The sequence below is a fragment of the Aspergillus fischeri genome, genomic scaffold (assembly GCF_000149645.3).
Source record: "Aspergillus fischeri NRRL 181 1099437636264 genomic scaffold, whole genome shotgun sequence".
NCBI classification, from domain to species: Eukaryota; Fungi; Ascomycota; class Eurotiomycetes; order Eurotiales; family Aspergillaceae; genus Aspergillus; species Aspergillus fischeri.
The window spans coordinates 4,431,695-4,455,302 of NW_001509762.1; the positions used below are offsets into that span (position 1 = coordinate 4,431,695).

At 50.6% G+C, this 23,608-nt stretch overlaps 9 protein-coding genes across 9 annotated transcripts, besides 3 other annotated features; 2 read left to right on the plus strand and 7 right to left on the minus strand.

Annotated features, from left to right (window-relative positions):
* Positions 1–1,561: 1,561 nt before the first annotated feature.
* Positions 1,562–1,591: a microsatellite.
* Positions 1,562–1,604: a microsatellite.
* Positions 1,605–3,268: 1,664 nt separating this feature from the next.
* NFIA_087130 (uncharacterized protein) lies at positions 3,269–4,782 on the plus strand (the record flags this gene model as incomplete). Its single annotated transcript, XM_001260653.1, has 5 exons — positions 3,269–3,570; positions 3,644–3,804; positions 3,903–4,208; positions 4,270–4,703; positions 4,756–4,782. 5 exons carry the CDS (start codon positions 3,269–3,271, stop codon positions 4,780–4,782), a joined length of 1,230 nt encoding a protein of 409 aa, XP_001260654.1.
* Positions 4,783–5,863: 1,081 nt separating this feature from the next.
* Positions 5,864–7,835, minus strand: ade13 (adenylosuccinase ADE13; the record flags this gene model as incomplete). Its single annotated transcript, XM_001260654.1, has 9 exons — positions 5,864–6,123; positions 6,174–6,231; positions 6,284–6,290; positions 6,347–6,425; positions 6,479–6,551; positions 6,611–6,727; positions 6,785–7,512; positions 7,612–7,698; positions 7,784–7,835. The coding sequence occupies 9 exons, from the start codon at positions 7,833–7,835 to the stop codon at positions 5,864–5,866; spliced, it is 1,461 nt and encodes a 486-aa protein (XP_001260655.1).
* A 374-nt stretch (positions 7,836–8,209) lies between these two features.
* NFIA_087150 (EXO70 family protein) lies at positions 8,210–10,229 on the minus strand (the record flags this gene model as incomplete). Its single annotated transcript, XM_001260655.1, has 3 exons — positions 8,210–9,594; positions 9,662–9,879; positions 9,946–10,229. The coding sequence occupies 3 exons, from the start codon at positions 10,227–10,229 to the stop codon at positions 8,210–8,212; spliced, it is 1,887 nt and encodes a 628-aa protein (XP_001260656.1).
* Positions 10,230–10,803: 574 nt separating this feature from the next.
* Positions 10,804–13,284, plus strand: NFIA_087160 (putative phospholipase A2 (PlaA); the record flags this gene model as incomplete). The annotated part of the gene is made up of 1 exon (XM_001260656.1): positions 10,804–13,284. One exon carries the CDS (start codon positions 10,804–10,806, stop codon positions 13,282–13,284), a length of 2,481 nt encoding a protein of 826 aa, XP_001260657.1.
* Positions 13,285–13,478: 194 nt separating this feature from the next.
* On the minus strand, positions 13,479–15,324 carry NFIA_087170 (putative phosphatidylinositol-3,4,5-trisphosphate 3-phosphatase; the record flags this gene model as incomplete). The annotated part of the gene is made up of 2 exons (XM_001260657.1): positions 13,479–15,142; positions 15,234–15,324. 2 exons carry the CDS (start codon positions 15,322–15,324, stop codon positions 13,479–13,481), a joined length of 1,755 nt encoding a protein of 584 aa, XP_001260658.1.
* Positions 15,325–16,235: 911 nt separating this feature from the next.
* NFIA_087180 (uncharacterized protein) lies at positions 16,236–16,667 on the minus strand (the record flags this gene model as incomplete). Its single annotated transcript, XM_001260658.1, has 1 exon — positions 16,236–16,667. One exon carries the CDS (start codon positions 16,665–16,667, stop codon positions 16,236–16,238), a length of 432 nt encoding a protein of 143 aa, XP_001260659.1.
* Positions 16,668–18,074: 1,407 nt separating this feature from the next.
* NFIA_087190 (pentatricopeptide repeat protein) lies at positions 18,075–20,201 on the minus strand (the record flags this gene model as incomplete). Its single annotated transcript, XM_001260659.1, has 2 exons — positions 18,075–19,502; positions 19,581–20,201. The coding sequence occupies 2 exons, from the start codon at positions 20,199–20,201 to the stop codon at positions 18,075–18,077; spliced, it is 2,049 nt and encodes a 682-aa protein (XP_001260660.1).
* Positions 20,202–20,544: 343 nt separating this feature from the next.
* On the minus strand, positions 20,545–21,044 carry NFIA_087200 (U6 snRNA-associated Sm-like protein LSm4; the record flags this gene model as incomplete). The annotated part of the gene is made up of 3 exons (XM_001260660.1): positions 20,545–20,709; positions 20,768–20,959; positions 21,042–21,044. The coding sequence occupies 3 exons, from the start codon at positions 21,042–21,044 to the stop codon at positions 20,545–20,547; spliced, it is 360 nt and encodes a 119-aa protein (XP_001260661.1).
* Positions 20,548–20,630: a microsatellite.
* A 593-nt stretch (positions 21,045–21,637) lies between the features above and the next one.
* Positions 21,638–23,363, minus strand: hat1 (histone acetyltransferase catalytic subunit HAT1; the record flags this gene model as incomplete). The annotated part of the gene is made up of 4 exons (XM_001260661.1): positions 21,638–22,604; positions 22,669–22,933; positions 22,990–23,265; positions 23,345–23,363. The coding sequence occupies 4 exons, from the start codon at positions 23,361–23,363 to the stop codon at positions 21,638–21,640; spliced, it is 1,527 nt and encodes a 508-aa protein (XP_001260662.1).
* Between the last annotated feature and the right edge of the window lie 245 nt (positions 23,364–23,608).

Sequence of the window (23,608 nt, forward strand, 5' to 3'; positions counted from 1 at the left end):
GCGCAGGGCGGTAAGAGCTCTGGAAGCTCCGATTCGGAGGGAATGAGGGGAAGAGGGGCTTGATAGGGATGGGCATGCGGACGAGGAAAATATGCTTCTTCGGAAGTGGTATGAGAGCACAATTTCACGAGTGTATCGTACGATTTAAGGAGGTTCAATGCTTCTGCTACAAAACATTCTATCTAAAAAGAATTCCCCTCAACCGAAGGGGGAGAAGACCATACTAAATCAGTCACGACGGAGTACTGTGCTGCTTGTTGCGGAGCCCCGGGGGTCACGTGTGGGGATGTACCCGTGCCTGGCCGAAGGAGCAAAACGGGTGACCATCAGCCGATTCTCGCGCGACCACGGCCCGGACAGGCTTCGTGATGATGATCCATATGTTGAGGTCGCCTTTTCTGCTCGGGAAAATTACCTAGAGAGCGGCTCTACATGACCAGACTGGTTCTGGCAGTCATCTTCTCCCTGTCCAGCAGCGGTTCCAGCCCCATATGGCAGCGGAAGAGCGGGTGGAAATGAGAATAAACAATAATAGAGATCCTCCGGATTTCCCCTTCGCCCGAGAAGCTTGACTTGTGTTTTGCCGGCAAGCCCACATACGCTCTTACACTGTCAATGGAGGCGGAAGTTTTACCGTACATCAGATTCACCTGAAATCATCTAGATAAGGAGCAGACCACTTAACAGCTTCTCAGCCACGGTCTCCTCGGTCATTCGGCCTGTCGAGACTCGAATGAGGCTAATTATCACGCTACTGCAGCAGTTCTTTCGTGGAAATTGAGTTGCCGGGAGATGCGGTTGACAATTGACACCCCACGATTTCCCACGGTTTTATTCTCCAGTCCGCGAGACTATTTATACTATTTATTTCTGGATGGGCACCGTCGTTTGGAGGGAACCTCCTTTTCTGGACTTGGGGAAAATGTCTTAACCCGATTGATATTCCGGTCGACCTTGACCCTTACCATCAATTCTCGAGTAGAGACGCGTTCATCGCGTAATCAAAAGGGAATCTTTGGACTGGTCAAAGTTCAATCGTAGCCATCTGGTATTGAGCTGGCCTTGTGACTTCACGTTGCTTCTTTCTCTCCGAGCCAACTCCTTAGCCATTCCTTGCCGTCATTTTCAGGGGGATCAAGGATCTTAATCTGGACCGTGGCTATGAATGACGAAGCAACAGTCGCAACAGTCGACTTATCCAAGACTGGTTTACATGCATGAGGCAGATCCCCGCCAAACAGGATTTAAGGTCGCTGATGAGCGATAATAATGGAATAGCCATGGAAGAGGAAAAGAACCTGCGTAGATGTAGACTATTTAGACGACATCGGCAACGACTAAACTGTCTTGTTGGTCAATCGTCGTCCTCACCATTTTCCGATTGCCCAGTGCCTACTGCGTACCTACAGGAGCATATCAGCATGCTGGCAATACGGAACGTACTTTTGCTCCACAATGATCATTATGTGACGCCTGAACAGGACAACACAGCTTAACCCCACCAAAAGAAATGATTGTTCGCGAGATCAGTCCTTTCTTTGTTTGAGCTGGATGCACCTTTTCATCATCATCATCATCATCATCATCATCATTTCACCATCATCGGCGCCCTTGATCGCCCAAAGGACCGCTGCCACTTGGCGAAGTGGAACTGCGAGATGATGAAGCTCAAAGGGAACGGCAAGAGCCCATTATCTACTCCGTATCTCCCAGTGAAACGTGTCGAGTGCTTTGGGCTGATGGTTCTGGTCGGTTGAGGCGCTTCCGAACTCTCCCACCCAGAGGACATTCCAAGACAGCCGTTTTGTATTGAGTTCGTGATCTTGCGGCGCCCGGAAACCTTTTTGGCAGTGGAGTCTTTTGTTTTTCCCTTTTGACACCTGTCTGGCCCACCAACCACACAACGGTCGCCCACTTGCTCTTGGAGAATAATCAAGCGGCAGATTTATCTAACTGGCTGTCAATTCACCGCAGCGGGCTGTCTGGAACTTCTGGTTCCAGTTCGCGATTCCCCTGCTGCACAGTGCACACAGTTCTATTTTGTGTTAATTTTTTTTTTGTTTTTTCTTTTTGTTCTTCCCTCTCTGTGGACTGTTTTCGTTTTGCTACATCGTTTGACTCCCGTCGCCGTCCATCTTTGCTTTTTCTTTTACCCCAGGAGGGAAATAGGACAAGCGCTTGGCTGGCCCGAAAAAGGCATTAAGTAAACAACAGGTAAGGACAGTTCTTCTTCCTTTTCAAAGCTTCGTCTCTCGCGAAAAGAGAAAGAAAAAAGAAAATAGACCACGGTTCAACGAGGATGGGTGGATCTCCATTACCCGCCGATGAATCGTTCCTTTTTAGTAAGAAGGAACTTTCCTTGGCCAGAACCCTCGAAGGTTCTATAATCCTGATTATCCTCATCTGGCTGCTCTGGTGAAAAATGATGCAGGTGATGACGATGATGCAGCGATCTTCGCTCTCTGCTGCGTCGACCGATTCTCCACGTTGGCCGTGGTTTTTGCTTGATGTTTTTTAGTGAAGTTGTCTCTCGGTTATGCATTCACTAATCAGCAACCCCGATAGAGAGGAAGGATCCGCAAATTGGGCTCAGGAATTACTTATTTTGCGCTCATGCTGTCGATGCCATATTCCTGCTAGTGACTGGCTCCAGTTTAGGAGAAATTGCCCCTCTCAAGTCACCAACCGTTGTGTTTCATTGTGCGCCTGGCAAAGATTCACTATAATAATTAGTATTATTGCTATTCATTTGGCGGTCCACCGAGATATTTTCTGTTTCCCATATTCTCTTAAAAAGTGAAGCAGTCCCATTAAGAAAGGGACAGTGAGAAAATACGAAGAGAAGGAGAAGAGAAGGAAGATAGACGAGGAAGAGGAAGAAAGAGAAGAAGAGAGACAGAAGAACAAGGTCGAGGACATCCCAATCAGGAAAGACCCTAACGACTCAGTTTCATCCCAAAGAAGGGCCCCTCTTCCGAGCCACCATTGTGCCTAAGTCACTGCTACTCCCACCGCGCATTCTGCTGTCATCTCACGCCATCATCGGCTCAAGTCCGTCCCCCAATTTTCCATCGTCCCTCCAGCTCATTTTGAACGCTTAACTCTCTGCAATTCCTCGGCCGTCCACAACCTGCTTTCCTTCAGCTTGACTGTTCGAAGAGGCAGAGGATAGGATCGCTAGGTTGTTGCTGCATGGGTGCACCAGCTTCACGTCTCCCGTCTCCCCCATCTCGTGCTCTAGTCTGCATGTTCGAACGGTCAGCAAACCATGTCCCGTCGCCGTGCCTCAAACAGTGAATCAATAGCCTCATCGTCTACTATGAACGAGGCTGTTGCATATCCATTCTCCGGTATGCAGCAGAATCATTTGCCCCAGAGGCGTGGCCCTATCGAGGGCCCTAACGGACGAAGGTTGATTCGGAGAGTCACCTGGCGTTCGTCGACCTACAAACTCATGGCGTCCCTTTGGGTCTTGGGCGTGTTTTACATCGTCTGGCTTATAAGGGACCTCTTTTGGCTGCCCTTCGCCCCGTCAGAAACGGAGTCTACCACTGGAACTGCGGGGAAAGAGTAAGTTTTTCTGTGACCTTGTCTGTTCAGCTGTCATGGCAGCTTAATACTTACCGAAGCGTTTCTTCCTCAGTTTTCTAGCACACTATGCGGGTCGTCAGGAGTGCGGCATCTCCTCAGTCTCCTTATACAACCCCCCAGAAGACCAGCGATATTGCCAGACTCGAGACTCATTGCTCAGCGCAATGAGCAATGGAGGTCGTCATGGCTTTGATGCTGCCTATACATCACAAGGTACGAGCGGGATTGGTTGACCCTAACGCCATCTCACCAATGCGTCTCTTCGAAAATTTTTCTGCTGGCGCTTGCTACGGTTCTGTTGACATGCTTAGGTTGTGTCTATCGTTGGTATAGCAGCTCTCAGATCTGCGAAATACTCCAAAAATTTGACGGAATCGCTTTCATCGGTGACGAATCACTGGCTGATGCTTATGCTGGATTCAATATCCTTCTCCGTGAAAATCTCGCCACTGGCGCTCTGAAAGATTGGGAGATGAATGACATGTACAGTGAACAATGCAGATGTGACTCTCAATTCACCAACCCCTCCTGCTGGCTGAAGCGAATCAGTTCCAGCGAGGATATGTTTCTCCCGGGCGACAAATCAGGACCTCGAAGCACCTATGCCTGCTCAACCCGTAAGTTATCAACTTCAAGAAGATATTCATACATGTTAGCGCTGACGTTTTTGTCACTCAGATGTTCCTCATGTTTTTGTGAAAGTAGTTGGATCGCCCGCCTCAAGAAACTCTCATGAGAAAATTCAGAAGTTGCTCGCTCGCTCTGACAGCCAAAAGAAGCCTGTCCCTGTGATTCACAGTGTTTCGCTCTCGATATCATTTTCCTTGTCCGCAGCCGAGAGTAGCATGGACGAATGGCTCGCTCTGACGAAAGTCAACAAACAATCCACGCCTCTGCTTTGGGTGGGGCCCACGGCTCCCGGTCATGAGAAGCTGTCCACCGATACCAATATTCCTGCCAACAGTGCCGTGTGGCAGTATGCTCTAGACACGACAAAAGCAGCTCGGAGTAGAGGGATGGAAGTTCTAGGCATGTACAATGCAACCTTGCAAGCTGCTAGCTGGGACGGCAAACATTACGGTGAAAAGGTAGCTATCATGCAAGCCATGATGGTAAGTTCTCGTCTCTGCTCTTAAGCAGACTATATGGTCTGACGTTCCGCAGATTATCAACTGGCTATCCGCTCTCTAAAGGACCAAAGTCATGTCCATAAGCTGCTCAACGTGATATCATATTGTGAAATGTCCCGTCAGCAGGATGATGACTGGAGCGAACAAGTAGGTATAGCGCTCATGCTTCTTATGAAGCTATGCCGTGCATGACGTTCTCTGCTTAAAGATTGCTTTCCCTCGTCCTTCCCCTCAGCGACTCTGAAGTCACCGTTGCGCTTCTTGGATATACCTCTCATTTCTTTCCAACTTCTCTCCAACTTCTTTTCAACTTACGTCTTTTGCTGCTTCTCTTCGGGTCATTTTCTAGTGTTTAGATTTCTCTTCAATGTTCCTACGTCCGTGAATTCTCGGCGGACTCCAAACGCCATATCTGCTTCTGGTGCATTTCCTCAGCATGGGTGGCTTTCTGCCTTTTGCCGTTTGATGACCTCCCTTTCCTGCTTTTCATAAAGGGATGAAGAGGGCGAATATAATGGAATAAAGGGGAAGAATTGGGGCCATGTATCGAGTCGCCATTTACGTCACCGGTCTTCATCATCGCGACTGGGCACGTTAATCTTAATACCTTCTACGATGTGGTGCTGCTTGACAAAAATAAGAGGCCAAAGTTAGTATGCATGCTATTTTGACGTAGGATGGTTCGACTAAAGCCCGTGTAACCTGGAGGACGTGGAGGCGGCTGGCTTGTGGCATGTAGTACAGCATATACCTGTGTGCCTGCAGTCTGCTTCGTTGACTGGCAGGTATCGTTACGCGGGATTCAAATTCACGCCTAGCTACTAGACTAGCAGTAGAAAGTAAGCAGGCCATTATTCAAAAATCATCCTATATCATTAGTATATTTACATATCTATATCAGAAAAACTCCCTTCACTGTACTCAGCGTGACTCGTCAAACTTTTGTGTATAGCGCGTCTCAATCGTAGCTTATCCATGGCATTAGCAGACAGTTCGTCGTACCGCTTCATTAAGTGCCAGTATAGTTTCTCTTCAGGCAGGGTTGAGATCCATTCCCTCCCAGGGGATTTTCCAACATTGTATTCTAACGGAAGTTATTTCCGTTATGAGATTCCGAGAAGATAGTGGTGTGGGACGCAGCCTTAGACGTAAAGAGCGGCGGTCTCGGCCTTGAGGAGGTGCTCCTCGTAGGGCTGAAGTGCCTTCTTGACCTCTGTCGATGTGAACTTCTCCACCTGCTGGGGAGCACGGCCGACGAAGGTGCTGGGGTCGAGGAGAGTATCGAGTTCGTCAAGGATGGGGGCGAAGAAGTCGGTGCGGCGGACGCGTTCGATCAGGTCGTTGTTCTTTCCGAGCTTCTTGACGTTGTCCGATGCTTGGTGGGAGAGGACGCCTGCGAGCCCTGATATCAGCGAGATACTTTGCGGTAAGAGAGGCTAGGGAGTGGCATACGGATTTCCTCGTGAGCGTCTTGGCGGGAGAGACCCTTCTTCACACATGCCATGATGATCTGTTCAGTTAGTATATGTGTTCGTCAGGGTATTCCTCTGAATTAGACTTACGTTCTCACTAAATCCGAGTTAGTACATTATTTGCAGTAGAGGTGACAACAAGAAGTGACTTACGTTGCCATGAAAGGAAGCTCGTCGTTGACACGGCGTCTGATGACTTCGGGATACACAACGAAACCGGAAGTGACGTTGTCTGAAATATGCGTCAGATGCTGGAAACACAACACATAATTTGCTTCCACTTACTGAGGAGGATCAAGCAGGCATCGGCCGAAAGGTAAAGCTCGGGAATGCTGATACGGCGGATGGCGCTGTCATCCTGGAAACGGTCAATGATAATGTTGCCTGTACACAACGACGTTGGGGAGTATAGCTTACCAACGAACGCTCGAACCATTGTGCGGAGTAGGTGTCCAAAGCATCCTTGGGCAGGTTCTGGAGGTGCCTTCCGAGCGAGCAAAGGCGCTCAGACCGCATAGGGTTACGCTTGTAAGCCTGCATGACATGATAAGTTCACATTCTCTTCACCTTGTGGGCAAGAGTTCGACTTACCATAGCACTGCTTCCAATCTGGTCCTTCTCAAAAGGTTCCTCAACCTCCTTGAGCATAGCCAGATGGCGGATGTCAATACCGATACGCTCGCAAGTAGATCCAAACGAGCCAAGCGCGTTGGCCACGTCAACATCGATCTTGCGCGAATATGTCTGGCTGGAGATGATGAATGCCGAATCGAAACCGGCCTTCTTGGTAACAAGCTCATCAAGCTGCTCAACCTTGTCGTGGTCACCGTTGAAGATCTGGAGGAAGGAGGCCTGAGTACCAGTGGTACCCTTGACACCACGGAAACGGAGGTCATCGCGGGCCCGCTCAAGGTTCCGCAAATCCATGAGCAAGTCCTGAATCCATAGACAGGCTCTCTTTCCAACGGTCACAAGCTGAGCAGGCTGACCGTGGGTGAAACCCAGGCAGGGCAGATCCTTGTACTGCTTAGCGAAAGCAGAGAGCTTATCAATGACAACTGCGAGTTTAGGGATGAGAATATCCAATCCGTCACGGAGGAAGATAAGATCCGCATTGTCCGTGCAGTAGCAGGAAGTAGCACCCCAGTGGATGATACCGGCAGCTGCGGGAGCAACTTGACCGAAGGCGTGAACGTGAGCCATGACATCGTGTCTCCGACGCTTTTCCTCCTCAGCAGCAACCTTGAACTCATCGTCCTGAATAGTGAGGTGGGCCTTCATCTGCTCAATGGCCTCATCGGGGATAGGAAGGCCAAGCTCTGCGCTTGTTAGCCCTCCAAACTTCAGTGTGGAGTCCCGTTAGAGGGAGACTGTTCTCCCCTTCGCATTCAGGGAGGCGAGCAATCGGTTATACACACCCTTCTGAGACTCCGCAAGCCACAACCACAATTGTCTCCATGTTGAAAATCGGTTTCTGGGAGAGAAAAGATACTTCATCTCGTTGCCTTTATATCAATGAACCATTAGTAACTACAAAGCGGGACTAAGTCGGCCACGGCTTCGAGAGTGCAAATTGCGGGGCACACTTACTCGCATAACGCGAGTTGAGAGGAGTCTGGTACACATCATTGCTGGAAGACATCCTGTCGATAGGAATTCGGCCTTGTCTAAGGAGAATTGGAGATGAAGAACTAAAAAGGTCGAACGACGATGTGTGCGTACCCCAAGGAAATTTTGTAGAATTTAGCGGGGTGGCTTATCAGTCACGTTATCAGGAGGGGCTATCAACCACGGAGATCGTCACATGATGGAGCAACAAAAACGCCTATGTACATGTCCAACTAGAAGTATTATAATTAATCGACGTATATGTGGGAAGCTGCATGGGTATCTGATCATAAAACCCCATTTCTTGAACTCTGCAGACATGGAGCACAATAGTTTCCAACTGTATCAGGGGCCAGCTTTCAGCGGAGGATGCCGATGTCGGAGAAAACATTAAGCCCTGTGCTGATTTTATGCCAATGCAGCCAACTGCGCAGAGAGACTTCCTTTGTCATATTTGACGTACTTGCCCCTGCCTTTATCAATTTCGTGGTAGCGGTCCCAGAAGCGCGCGTATAGCGGTTCTAAAACGGCCTGTACCTCACGTGCCAATACTCCGCGTACTTCTCGTTCCATGTACAGAGCCTTGTGGCGGTTGACCAGTTCATCGAAGCTTGCATTGAATGCCTTGAACTTGTCCTTGATGGCATCCTTGTCCTTGGATGAGAGTGACTTGACTATTGCGCTGGAATCGACAATGCCACCGGAAGCTGGTCGGGCTCCGGCACGCGATGTATACTGCACATCCAGGAGATACTGCGATGTTTCTTTCCACGCATCAAGATAAGTTGACGTGGCCCGCTTTCGAAAGGTGTCTATACGCGCGATACTGTCTGGCGTGCCCAAATGGCGTGCCAACTCAGGGCTTTGTCGAATAGCGCGATCGACAATGCAGAAGACATTGGACAGGAAGACGCCTTGCACGGCTTTTGATCGATGAAGTGCTCGGCCTCGAGCCTCGAGAGAACTCATCAGAGCTTCGATCATATCCAGGATAAAGTGTGATAACAAAGCCGAGCTGTCTGGACTGACATCTAAAGGAGCGGTCCCTGACGCATTGGCTGTGGAGCGCCAGTTGCCGTCTCCTAAGGAAGTTAAGATGGATGCTAACGGTCCGGAATAACCAGTCAATGTAGTGAGCGAGCTCATGACTTCGTTCACAAGAGGGACCGATCCGCCGTCAGGAGGAAGAACCGGGATGGCCGCGGCTTTCCGTTTCGTCTCCTCGAGCAGCTCCGAGAGAGAAGACTTTGCCGTCTCACGAACTGGCCGAAGAGCTTCTATGAACAAGCTCTTTAGCTCGCCCGTCCTCGAGTCAACGCGGTAAGACATCGCCGTGACGATTTCGATGATCTCGAACGCTAAGAAGCAGTCCGTCATCAGATTGGCCTTGATATACTCGTTGAGCTCACGCAAGGTTTTTGAGTATTCGGCCAGCGCAGATCGGAACGTCGTTTGCAGAGCCAGCCCTCGCTGGTCGCCTGTGAAGATCTGCGCAATAATCTCGTATTCGGTAGATATGAAGTTTTCGAGCGCGTTGGAGTATATCCCTATGCCGTTAGTGCCCTGCTTGTAGGGGCCGTCCGCAGCTCTTCGTTTGACAGTATTCAGCGAGGCTATGGCAAGATTCTGTAGGCTTGACGTCAGGTAAGCCCCACGCACATCGGCGTATATTTTGAGAGCCGGATTGCCTCCATCACCGCGCTGTGGTCCGTGGCTTGCTGCTGAGTCGATTGCCGCGCATATCGACGTTAACTCCGAGATCGTCTCTTGGGGTATTGATGGGAACGGGAGGTCTGCAAACGTTCATCGACGTCAGCGCAATCGGTCTAAGGTTTGATCGACTGTAAAGCAATCTCATACCTTTCGTTAAATAATGCAATGGCTCAATCGGACTAGCATACTGATTCAAGATCCCACGAAGCATGTCCTGAAGTTTCGCGTTTCCTGTACTAAGGAGGGAGTTGAATTCGGAGATTGCTTTCTGATTAGATTTGAGGTTTGTTGAACTCAGATCGACTAGAGCTTTGTCCACGCGTTTCATCGCTGCCAGATATTGAGACAATTCCACGCTCTGTGGTCTTTTTCGGAACCAGTCAGCACACAGTGAAACTTGTAGTCGAAATGGAAGCAAGGCTATCGCTTACCCAGCGCGGATGATACCCTCCTCACGATTCTTCGCATCGAGTGGCTGACGAAGGCGCTCGATGGCTTCATTGACCTTGTCGATGTTGCTGTTGGTTATCTGGAGAGATTGTGTATTGCTGTAGATAGGACCTATCGCATGCTTTACGACGTTACCCCCGGTCTCGAGGCGGACCAGGGAGCCCTGAATCTTCTTGGTGAGGAGCTTGAGCTTCTCGAGGTTGGCGTACAGCACCTCGACCTCTGCGCTCTCCTCTGCATAAGCATTATTTCTTGGAGCGACCATGGCTGCTCAACCGGAAGGGTCCACAATAATGGACCCCAAAATCAAGGATTCGAAACCAAGCGTGTTATTTGCGAAGTTGAGCTGCTAATAAGAGCTGTCATTATCTTCGAATAAGAGGAATAAGTTAATGGAGATAAAACAATAATATGTATTAGATGAACAGCTGGCCGATGAGGCTCCTGGCCTCAAGGGACAAGCATGATCGATTGGATGGAGCTTTGGGCTTCTTCTCCCCCAGACAGTCTAACAAAAGCGGATGATTGCATGATTTGCATCCTCCCTTCTCCGCAATATGCGCTAAGCCTAAAAAGGAGCTACGGCCCGTCTGGAATTCCGCTGCTATCCACGTGACATGTCGTCATACTCCTTATCCCCTCGATTCCCGACGGTGCGAGAAAAGGCCGGAAAGGTAAAGCAGGGAGAGATGCGGAAGATTATCAAGCCACAAATACCTCCGATCTGAGTTAAGCGATCGCCATGGTCTGGCCATCCACAACTGGCCTGCCAGCGTCGCAGTGAATGGCGGATGCATTTGTCTTCTTCCTTTGCCTCGTCACACGTTGCCCGCCTCACAATGGGTGCAGCAGGAGTTTATCGTCTGCGCTGGACGGTCCCTCCTGCTGCGCTGGGCCTTCTGGGTAGTGGGGTACTTTATAAAACAGCTGATCGCAATAATCAGTTGTTGCAATCGGATTCAAAAGCATACTTTTCTGTGTCCTCCGTGCTCAATGCCAACGAACGGTTAAAAAGGAAGTCTGCAGGAAGCTCAGGTGCTGGCGATGAGGACAATACTCAATATGCAGAGACGGGACTTTGGGCCAACATCATCCAAAAATTCGACGGTGTGAAGCAGACAGTTGGTAATGCCGAATGGATCGAACTTGATAGTATCAAGAAATCGATCATTCCCGACTGGACCTCATTGCTTCCTGTGACGGTGCAGAAACTGCAACGCGAGCTCTCCATGGCACCTGGATCTCTTGCGGAAGAAATTTGGAAAGAAGCTCACGATCCAGATGTGCACCCAGAGATTCTTCAAGAAGCCAGAGTCCGTGTCGGAAATACCTTGTGCGACGAAGAGTTGGCCTTCCGGCGCAAGCGGCAACAGCACGCTGTAAAGGCATTGGCTTCGTACTTGAATATTCCTGAGGAGGATATTCATCCGGATGACGTTCCTATCATTGCAATGTGCGGTTCGGGAGGTGGTCTACGCGCCCTCGTGGCCGGCACTGGCTCCTATCTTGCTGCTCAGGAAGTGGGATTGTGGGACTGTGTCACCTACACCGCCGGCGTCAGTGGCAGTTGTTGGCTGCAGACTCTATACCATTCATCGATCGCTGGTCGGGATTACAATCGGTTGGTCGATCATCTGAAGAACAGACTTGGGGTGCACATAGCATTCCCACCCAAGGCTCTCAATCTACTCACAACTGCACCTACCAACAAGTATCTGCTCAGTGGACTGGTCGAGAAATTGAAAGGCGACCCCGGCGCGGATTTTGGCTTGGTTGATATTTATGGCATGCTACTTGCCGCGAGACTTTTAGTTCCCAAAGGAGAACTTGGAGTCGCACACCAAGATTTGAAATTGTCTAACCAGAGGTACAATCTTTACAATGGTGCTCACCCCATGCCTATATACACCGCTGTCCGTCATGAGATCCCGGTGTTAGAAGCCGTGGAAGATGAAGAGCCTAAGAAGGAATTAACACCCGAGAAGCTTATTAAGGCTTCACAGAGCGAAGCATGGTTTCAATGGTTCGAGTTTACCCCCTTTGAATTTTTCTGCGAGGAACTCGGCGCAGGTATTCCCACCTGGGCTTTGGGAAGGCATTTCAATGGTGGTCACAACGTCGTACCGCAAGGGGATTACCCATTGCCTGAGATGCGTGTTCCGGGATTGATGGGCGTGTGGGGTAGTGCTTTCTGCGCGACGCTATCCCATTACTATAAGGAGGTTCGACCGCTGCTGCGAGGGATCGTAGGCTTCGGTGGCATAGACTCTTTAATCCAAGGAAAGTCCAAAGACCTGATCCGTGTGCATCCGATTGACCCTGCGACCATCCCCAATTACGTATTAGGCATGAAAGATAAATTACCGCCTTCTTGCCCGGAATCGATCTTCCAGAGCGAGCATCTCCGGCTCATGGATGCGGGAATGAGCAACAACTTACCTATTTACCCGCTTTTAAGGCCAGGCCGAGATGTGGATATAATTGTCGCCTTTGACGCCTCGGCGGACATCAAGCAAGAGAATTGGCTTTCTGTCGTGGATGGATACGCCCGTCAACGAGGCATCAAGGGATGGCCACTTGGAGCGGGCTGGCCCAAAGAAGACACCGGGCTGAAGGAGACAGAAGAGTTGTTGCGAGAGCCGCAGAATATCACGCAAGATGCGGTAGACGAGAAGATGTCCGACGCACGACGAAACGGCCCCCAGGACCATGAAGACGGAGTGGGCAAATCGCACCCCATGGAGCTTCCCAAAGAGCCCAAAGCCGGCGACGACCGACCATCGCTTCAGGATACTGATCTAGGCTACTGCAACGTGTGGGTCGGCACAAAGCAAGAAAGGGTGTCTGACAAGGAACCACCACCGTCGAAACGGTTATTCCATCCCCATCACGGAGATGACTCAGAAGCAGACTTCCATCTCATGCATCCCGACGCAGGCATCGCAGTCGTCTACTTCCCCCTGCTGCCCAACCCCACCGCCCCGGAGCTGCCTCCGAGCTCCTCGATGTCCAAACAACCCGTCCCCGCGCAGCAGTCTGAGACGACGTCTTCTGCAAACGTCAAGGACGGGGCACGCCCTTTGACGCCGCACCCCAGTACGATTAACCCGGAAGTGGATGATTTCCTGTCCACTTGGAACTTTGTTTATACCCCTGAACAGATCGACTCGGTGATTGGGCTGGCCAAAGCGAATTTCGCGCAGGGCGAAGAACAAGTGAAGCGTGTCGTTCGGGGAGTCTACGAGCGCAAGAAATCCGACAGACTTCGACGGGAGGAGCGGGCGCATAGGGGGCGGATGGAAGGGTTTGTGCCCATTTGACCCGGATGTGTCGGTATCCGCATCAATATATTTGCCTGTTTGGATGGCGACTGTAAGAATAGTTTGTTAGACTACGATGTGGAGTAATATTGGGATAAAGGTTGGTGTTTAAAGATTTACATTTGTCTCGATTATACTGTCACAATATACATACATAAGAGCATACAGAGGAAACGACGAACAAGCCTGGTGATCTATTGCGGACTCCTCGTAGAATCAGCATCGCCCGAATGGTGCTCGGAATCATCACCATTGTCCCCGAAATATGGCCGGACGCCTTCGAAATCCCCGTTCTCATGTCCCTTGGCCGTACCCGTCTTCGATTGTCCTGATTCCGCCTCGCTCTCCGCAAGACTGACGTCCTTACTCTCATCTGTCTGCTTCCGCAGCCCCAGCTCCTTGCTGAGTCCGTGGATCGAGTGCGCAGTCGCCGATACGGCCGTAGCAGCCGTCGTACTAACGCTCGTGAGTAACGGATGCTCCGTCGCGCTCGTAAGACCCTTGGTGCCGGTGTCGACCTCCGCGATGCGCGTGGGAATGTTCTCCTGCTCGCGCTCGTGCTCATCGGCGGCGCCTGTTTCCTGGCCGCGCCAGTCGGCCGGGTGGCTTTCGCGGATCGGCTCGCCTGGTTTGGGCTCCGTGATGGCTTGCGCCATGATGGCGGTGTCCTCCTTCCCTGGCTCGCGGATGCCGAAGCGGGAAGGTGGCGCGTACCGCCAGACGACCTTGAGGCGGTCGAGAGCTTTGACGCCCCGTTTGGAGGTCCCCTTGATCCCGTCCAGGGACTCCCAGTCTGCCTCGAAGACGCCCGAGTCGTGCTTGTCGCCGCCTTCGAAGTAGGCGTTGAACCAGACGTGTGCGATGGAGGTCACCATTGCCCAGCCGGTGTAGGCGGCTTTGCTGCGCCGTTCGAAGTCGATGTTCACGTCGGAGGACGGGACGATGACTGGTGTGCTGGGGCGGAGGATGACGGCCGAGATGCGTCTTTGTGGAGCAGCACTGAGGCCTTCAGCTCCTGATGCTAGAGGCGCGGTGACGGTGGGCTTGGGGGAGGAAGTGGAAGCGATGTTGCTTGGCCATGTAGAAGACTGGGAAGCGGGTAAGGGCGAGTCGGTGGTCGTATCCGTTTTGCTGCTACTACTGCTCTCGTCGCCATCTTGGGTATTCTTCGCTGGAAATATGGTCTTGCCGTCGTCAACGACCGTCCGTTCGCTGCGATGGAACAAGTGGAAGCACTTGATCTTCTTGCCCTCGTCGACATACCCCTGAATGGCAACTTTGACGCCATCTCTCAAGCCCCAAACATGCAGCTCGAGGATCTCAACCGGCTGCTCAATGTACTTCTTGTCCATCTGCTTCGCCCACCGGTCGACGTATCCCACCCAGCGCAGTTGGCTGGGGATACTCACACCGGGCCCGAAGCCAACTCTCATCCGCCTCGCGGTGAACCGCTCAAGGGCATCTTCCATCTTCCATCCCTCTTGGCTAATCAGATAGCTGCACGCTATGGTCCCACTGCGTCCTTTACCGGCTTTGCAGTGCACAACGGCCACCCTCTTCCTTTCGACAGGATGCGACGCCCCCTCCCCATCTGGATCATCGAGTCTATGCAGCCAATTCCTCATGCTTCCCATGATCGCTGGGATGAGCGCAAACGGCGGCGGATGATGATCCGGCCATGGGTAGTGGTGGATTCGTCCATAGACCTCCGAGTCAGGATATCCAGTGCCCTCAGCTCGAAATTCCCAAATCCACCAGTTCTTGCCATGCTTGGCGTCGAGGAAGTTCACTAACGCATCGAGAGGATTCCGATATGCACGTTGCGGATAGTTAGAGGACGGCCCTGAGGTTGCAATGACTATGCGCAAGGAATAAGTGTCAGAGGAGCCCACTGAGTAATAGGAAGAACAATTCGAGACATCACTACTAGGAACGGACAGAGCGCTCACGGTTGTCTGTGACGTAGCAGAGGTCCAGGCCGGCCTCAGGATGTCTTATTCTGGGTCCAGCAACAATTTGCCGGAGGATCGACGCCTGCATCAATCAAGGAGCCAAGCATTGTTGGTCAGTCTCGGCAAGGCGTCAAACAAGTTGCAGGATCTAGGGATGGGAGAAAGGGGCAAATCATAGAGACGTACCATTGGTATCAAGTGCCGTGAAGCAGCTGTATCTCTTTCTGTAAGTAAATAGATTCGTAGAAACCTCCCGAAATAGTTTATCTTACCATTTGCAAAGACCTCGTTCTCGTTGAGGTCTCACAATTTCCCAGGCGAGCGGAGAAGGTTGCAGCTGATGCTAATCGAATCGAACACGCGAGTCCAGATCTTCTGATGAGTGGTCAAAATGGAATATGCACTTACTGCAGACTGACCATCAGATGTTGTGAATTAATTAATTGGAGCGATCTGGATATTTCACGCAAAAGAAAGATCATCATAACCTTGGGAATAGTGATACTTGATAAGCGGGCCTGAACTGTTCCATTTGGGGATGCTTCTGGGACAAAGCGGGGATGATGTCACAGCCACCAGAGCGGCGACCTGATTGTTTATAATTTACCTAGAGCTGCAGTGGTACATGCACATGGGTAGAGATAACGAGTATTAAGGAAGCATTTTGGTTTCTTCTTTTCTTTTTCTCGTGCTAGTCTATTAGGTACAAGAGAACAGAACCACCGTGAGTTCGAGCCCGATATATTACACAGTAAATACATGCTGTTATGGGGAATATCCCGATGACATGGTTCATAATCAAGTCGACATTAGCAAAAACAGACCAATCTTCATATCAATGATACAGATCCCAATCTGCACATCGTTTCTTGACCCTCACATTGCCAGTGTAAGGGCCTGTTTTCGCGGATCAACGCGATCAACTCCTTCTATGAAAGACCCTGATTCTCAGATCATGCCATCTCATGATCAAGTAGTAAAGCGCCGTCATCAGCTAGCTCAAGCAGCACCGTATGTATCCGTCACAGGAATTGTAAAGTTCCGCATGTAAGATGTGACGTTGGCCGAACCCTCGGCATAGAATTCGGCTCCAGGTTTGAACCAAGCGTGCATGACCTCGACCTTCCATGCACGAGACTTCAAAGCTGTCAATTTAGCTTTGATATGTTTGTCTCTGCAGAAGGTGTAGTCTGTCTCCACGTCGGTGCCGTTGCACGTAGTGTTGAACCCGGGAGTGTTTGGAGTGGCGATTCCCAGAATATCGAATCGGTAGGCACAGCCCCCATGAGAGCAGCCGGTATAAAAGTTGGAGACATGCCAGGTCAGGGCAGGGTTGGCAGGGTTCACGGTGTAATGGTGATAGGTGGGAGCTGCCAATGATATGTTGAAGATCGACAAGAGCGCGACCAGCAAGAATGTAGCCAATTGCATGTTGACGTGGATGATCGCGGTATGAAATTATAGATAGATAGAGGTGACTGAAATATATACGTGCAGGAGGTATATACACCGGCAAGATAGATATTAAGTATTAGATTAGATCAACAGAAAGCGTGGCGACAATCCATTAAGGACTTTACTATGAAGAATGAAGTGTGCAATGAAGAGGAAGAAGGATACTGAAAGAGAAGACGACGTGATCAAGAATGTCTGCGACTCATATATAGCCAAACAAGTTCTAGGGCACGCAAGCATGGGAGAGAGACCTGCTTCTGGCCTGCTGGCGTAGGTGGAGCAGACTTTCCAGCGTCCTCAAAATGTCAGTCAATTAGAATCGAAAACATCATAATGATCATTTACCCTTGCCGTGTGCCTAGGTTTCCAACCGCGGATGTCGATCTCCTGCAAATCTGCGAGGTGCGCGAAGCTGTGTCACTGGATGTCTCGTCTGGTTTCTAATTATAACCAGCAGGAGAACCCGCGTTGTAGGTGTAACCAAGTACTGACAACTAAAGGAGACTAATGTCTGCCGTGCGATGAATCAATTGCAACCCCATTGTCGTCTCAAGATCTGATCATCAAACGATGTGACTGACTTGACTGGCTTCTCGCTCCGACGATCGCAAACCGAAGATCCATGTATAGTTCGGCACTTGTCACAGTCCAGCGTTTGAGATGTTCCTCCGCCCCTTGAACGGCTACTCGGATGCTCCGTAAAGCGTGAACTATGAAGGAGTCGTGCAATGAACTATAGTTCACATTGTCGACTAAGGTTCGATCGCAAGAGTGTCAGTTCTCAGAGCTTATGTTGGCCTGCAATCCTCCCGGATGCCTGTATTGTATGCAGTGTCGCATTGGATCGTTCACTGCATAATTTCACAAAGGGATCAGGATCACTAAGCATAGATATCGCGATCAAACCAGCGACCAGGTTAAGTGCCTCCCGAATCGGCTATCCTCTGAGTTCCCTCCTGTTGATCATTGCCAGACTTCCGACTAGGAGTTCGAAGTTCGAACCGAAGTTTGAGTGTTTGACCACCGATTCTTGGCTTCAACCAGGGTCAATGCACTGGGGGTTTCACGAAAAGTTTAGGCCATCTCCTTGACGTTCCATTGTGTCTCACCCAGATTCAAGCAGTGCTACTCCAGACAGCTACCACTAGTCATGGGCTAAAATATCCGATGGTTGAACACCAAGAAAAGAAACGGTCATGAGCAACCCCTTAGGGCTGTCACCGACGCCCTGACAACCTCTGCTGCTCAAAGATAATTCCAGTGGTGGTATCATTTCTCATTTCCTCGTATTTGACGGGTATACAACTGTATTATACAAGGTATAAATTGTGATACATATACAACCGGACGACAGGGTCCCTTTTCAGCCCCTCGTCTCCAAATTTAGCTGGTTTGCGTCTCATCAGGCTTCAACTGATCTTCCGGCACAAGGCCTCCTGGCTCATAGTCCATCCAGCCCTCCTCTTCTTGGGCCTTGGCCATCGCTAAGCGTCTTCGCTTCCTCTTTCGTCTTTCCTTGCTGGCCGCTCGACGGGCTTCCTTGGAGAGAAGAACCCGCATGCGACGCTCGGAGCCGTCTGCATATCTTGGAGGCGTCTCGGACCCTATCCTTCTGATGAAAACCGACTGGTCTGATTCTCCTTCATTGCGCTCAATGAGATCGTCGGCAGGGTCATCCTGCATCTGCGGATCGTTTCTCAATTGAATCGCAAATTGATCGTTGGACTCGGAGCATACGCTCTTGATCTGTTGGCGCGTGTATGCATCGGGAAGGAACCCCCGCGCCACCAAATCCTGGTAGTACCTGTACGCCGATTCAAAATTGCCCGCATCTAAGCACATCATAATTAGGTGCTCAAAAGTTTTGTCATTCGGGATCACTCCAAGCGAGGACATCTCCTTTACTGCAAACATGCCGGCTTGAATGTTCTTCGCTCTGCGAGCCATCCCTATAAGGGTGTTGTAGATCGAAACGTCGGCCTTGCCTGGACATAAGGTATAGAGCTCCTGGTAGAGTGAGATCCCTTCATCAACCGCAAACGGGTCATTGAAGGATTCATAGTCACAAAGCTCGATGACCACATGCGCGCATTCCATCGGAACCGGGTATTTCAAGGACTTCAGCTTCTTGAGAATAGCCCATGCCTGCCGTGGACTAGTCCTCGTCTGAACCATGTAGTTGAAAATGGCCCGCGTCGAAGTGTGTTCCAATTTGATACCGGCTTTGTGCATCTTACAGAGAATTTCAAACGCCGACGAGAGCTTGCCGGACTTGACATGCGCCTCTACTGTCTTCTCGTAATCTTGCAAGATCAGCGGGACATAACCCTCCGAAAGAAACCGGATCACTAAAGAAGCGAGCTTAGTGTCGCCCTTTTCGGCCGCCACCGTCAGAGTGTCACTACACAGGACCCTCGAAGGATGGAGGTACCCCAGTTGTACCATTTGCGTCCATATGTATCGAGTAGTTTCGAGATGAGATGCCGCGACTGCCACATCCAACACATACAGCCACAGTTCTGTCGTCATGTCATGACCCTGACTTGTCCGCTTGCGCATCTGCCGGAGCACTTCGTCGAAATCCCCAATGTCGCAGAGGTTGTATATTAACAGACTGTGTAGCCAATTCTCGACCATGATTTCCTTTCGCTCCATGTGCGCGATATGGTCTAGTGCGAGTTCGAATTGGTTTTCTCTCAAGAGGCCGGCCACCACGTAGTGCCAGCCAGCGGGACTAAGAGGCAGCCATCGATCTCGGAGGGTGCGCAGTATTTCTTGACGCAGTAGATAATCAGGATGAACAGCGAGAACCTATGAACATCGTCCGTGTTAGTCAAGGAACCCTGCATTCGTAGAGCTATGCCGTTAGACGTAGTGAGACTGCCATACCTGCAATGCAGCATGAAGTGTACCGGAATCGGCAGGTATCCCATTCTTCTCCATCTCCGAGAGTAATTGGCGAACAACTTCCGGCGAACCGCGCTCCGCATCGGAGTTGGCGAGGATCAGCGCTCGGTAGTGTCGTACTTCGGGGCGTACATGGCGGTCTCTGATCAATATTCGTAATATCTGCGACGCGCTGAGGATTTTAGGGCTTCCCGTTGCTAGTTCTTGAAGTCGATTCTCAAGGTCCGACGTTGACCGCTCTTCGAGATTTTTGGGTACGCCGGGAGACGGAGGTAGGGTAATGCTGGAATTGAGCGGCTGACTGTCATTTTCCCGGCGCTCAGAATTCAATTGTGATCGTTTCGAAGACTGCTGCGCTATTGAGGACCCGCTGGGGTCATTCCCGTGGCTTTCAGTACCTCTTTGCGCCTTTGGCTCCTCACTACCTTTTGTAGCATCGCTGTTCAGACATCTTCGCGGAGTAGTGGCAATTGCCGATGAGAAATCGTGTCTTTGCGGCCTTTTCCCCCCGAACGGCAGCCTGGCATTATGCGGAGTACTGATGCGAAACGATGGACATAGACAATACCAGAGTCCATCGAGAATGACCGTACTTCGGCGCATCTCGAGCCCATGCAAAGCGGAGTTGTCTTTGCGCATCGGGCAGCCGAAGAAGAGAGGCACGCTCACGTGACTTGTACATCGTCTGAAAAATACCCAGAATTCAACCTGGACAGATGGGGTTGACATAATCCGAGTTTTCTGATAAGTTTTTGTACTTTACGGACAGTATCTACTACTGGACCATATCCAAGAGCAGTAATCCCATTGAAAAAAAAAAGCCACCGAGCCAGATACGCCAAGGCCATGCTCGACAAACTCACCAACCGGTCTTTCCTAGCAATTTACATGCTTGATCTCCCCGGGGTATCGATTGTTCTCGTTATACGCAATATCATATCCATATCTAACTGCCACCACGACCCCGGCCGCGACCTCGGCCGCCACGGCCACCACCACGGCCTCTATCGCCCCTGCCCTCACGGCCACCACGGTTGCGATTCTGCGGCTGGCTCTGCTGCTGTTCTTTGACCATCTCCACGATTTCCTCCGGGATTCGCAAGTATTTGATCTAAACGCTCATTAGCTTGGAATGAGAGCACGGCGAGTGTAGGATGTAGGTAACGCACATTGTTTCCTCGCACGTAGACCTCTGGTAATCTGAAGAAGCGGTCGCCTTCAGGGCTAGTCTGAACAACCTCCTTGAGTATTAAGTTCATCCAGTTATCGCAGTTGGCAAGATGTCCGTTCAGTGTCTCGCCGTTCTTGAGCTCCACAAGCATGGGGTGGCCTTGCGCGGCCGTCAGAAGACCCAATGGTAACTATGAGGTGCGCGATATATTAGCGACACGAGATGTAAAATGTATGAAGCAGTAACCATGTTCCCTGGGGGAGGTTACTTACCATGGTGACGTTGGGCAGATGTGACGAGGAATAGGCTGGCTGGGGCTCACGTTCAAGGCGGCACAAAGAGCGCCTTTCCCGGTCAATGAAATAGGAAAGGGATACTGGAAAAGACAGTCAAGAATGCGTGATACAGGACCAGGACTTGGAGCGAAGTTATATGATATGTCCAAGGATATCAAATAAGCTCCACATGAGCTTACAAGCGGCGGGTGGTCGCAACTGCAGAGACCGGAGAAAGAAAGTTCCGAGATTCGCGATCATGACAACAGTTGGAGCTTAATACTGTTCATTATTATTTCCATGCTGACACTCTTCTATCCAATCCACTGTATCCCCGATGGGTCATTCATTATCGCTCAGCAGATACAATTGCCATGACCAGCGCGCTCTGTACACCGCACGGTGACCAGATCCTGAAGTACTTTGGCCTCCAATCAGCGGCTTTGGGTGAATTCGTGCGATTGGAAGTAGATACGATCACATACATTTGTGTAGGACAACGAATATCTGGGCTTCAATTGGTAAAATACATATAAGGGACGTTGTGCAAATTCTCAATACCAACTGCACCGTCAAGGCATTGTCATACGCCTCTACACTTTTGTTCGCTTGGCAGAATCTTCCTCTTCGACCTCGTCCTCGTCGTCCTCTACCGTGAACTTTCGCTTGACCCGTTGATCTCTGCTAGTACCGCTGGGTCCAGCGCTCGCATCATCTGGAACTTCGGCAGCTGGCGACTCGTCTGCCCCTCTGGCCTTGAGTTTCTCTTCACGCTCACTGAATTCTTTCAAAAGAACTTCGTAGCCTTCTTCGACATTTGACACGGTCTCTTCGAGTTTCTGGATGCGCTCATCGAGATCTAGCTGTATCAGGATGTCCTTGGATCGTTTGTACAGGCGCTGCTTGGTGAGCATGCGCCACCAGTAGTAGCGCCGCTCGTTAGGATCTTCCGCCCTGTGCTTCTTAATCAGGAGCCGCGACATGTTTGCTCCGCCGGCATGTCTATTCTTGAGAGGGATTTGACTCAACAGGAACATTTCGAGAATGTGAGCAAACTGGGTAGAATCAATCTTGTATGAGGTACGAATGTCATGGAGGAGTTTGACTGGAATGAGGGCGGCCGTAGGAACACGGCGTGGTCGTTGGTTTCTTGAGTGCGCCTCGTACGGGTCGGGGTTGATGTTCACCTCATGCTTGATGAATTCAGGACGCAGTATGTGGTAGTCCGCAGAGTCACGGAGAACATCAAAGGCTTCGTTCGGATCTTCGACGGTCAATTCAACAATAGTGGGGTCCTGTACACACGCCGAATGGATGGTGGTATACAAGTGTCTGCCATGTCCTGAATTCTGATGAGGAGGGAGGATAAGGAATTGGGCGATACGCAGTCGCGATGGGAGCTGTGAAGGATGAATTTCCGGTCCAGAGGGAAATGGATCGTTCTTGACAACAGGGACTTGTGTCTTGTCCCTGCGGTAATGCCACCAGCGATATGTTGTCGCATATCCGACGATGGAGTATTCGGAAGCAGTGGGTGTTGGAGGTTTCACTTTCTCATATCTGTAGGGGACTCATCAGCGGCTGTGATGGGGTCGTCACGTCATGGAACAGCAGATCCACATACAAAAAGTAGACAGTCCATCTTTGCAGCGTCCACTCGGGATCATCCGTGGCAAGAGGGGTGCCTGCCTCGATGAAGAGCGACACGAAGATTTGAGCGCGATCCAGCAACCGTCGAACTTCAGGGTCGGCCAGCGAGCCGGCCCAGATCTCATAGTTTCTAGTCCGAGAAACATAGCTGTGTGCCAACTTGCCCGGGGGTTTGAAATCTTTCGCGGCTTTATCCTCTAGCACGGCCTTTTCATAATCGGGGAGGGTGACAAAGGCCTCTACAAGTTGATCTTGATTAGAGAGAAACCGAGCAATATTAGTGAGTGGTACTAACCTTCTGGAATCCATGGTTTTAATGTCTTCAGAATATCCACTGCCGCAATATCCTCAACGGGCTTGAATTTCTCATCGTACGAGATGTGAAGCTGCGGGCGGAGGTCATGCGCCGCGAACCGTAGACGGATAATCAAGCCCTTGTAACCGAAGATGCGCTCATCATCGCCGAAGATGGGGTATGTAAATTGAGGATGAAAGCTAGAGACGGTCTTCAGCTTCTGTTCGTCGGGTTGGACTATGGTAATGTTGACGGCGTCGTTCGCATCGCACGTCCCTGGAGTAATGCATTTCACGATCAGCTGGATCCATGACAGTAAGGAAAAGAGTTGACGTGGAATTGGGTGGGAAAATACAGTCGCCTTCGTTTTCCATACTGAGACGCTATGCACGGATGACAGGGAAAGGGACAGTGAGGAAGACCAAAGCTGAAGATAAGCTCTCGTCCTGCTTCTCAACGCGTGTTGCGGATGATCGCGTTGCGCGGAGAGCTTAGCAGGTATAACCTTTCTAGGATTAGCGCCATTGGGAGCAGTTGCTTAGTTGTTACCCGTCCATCTATCATGAAGCTGCGCCTAGATCTAGCATTAATTGATAGATTTTCGAAAGACACTTCTATT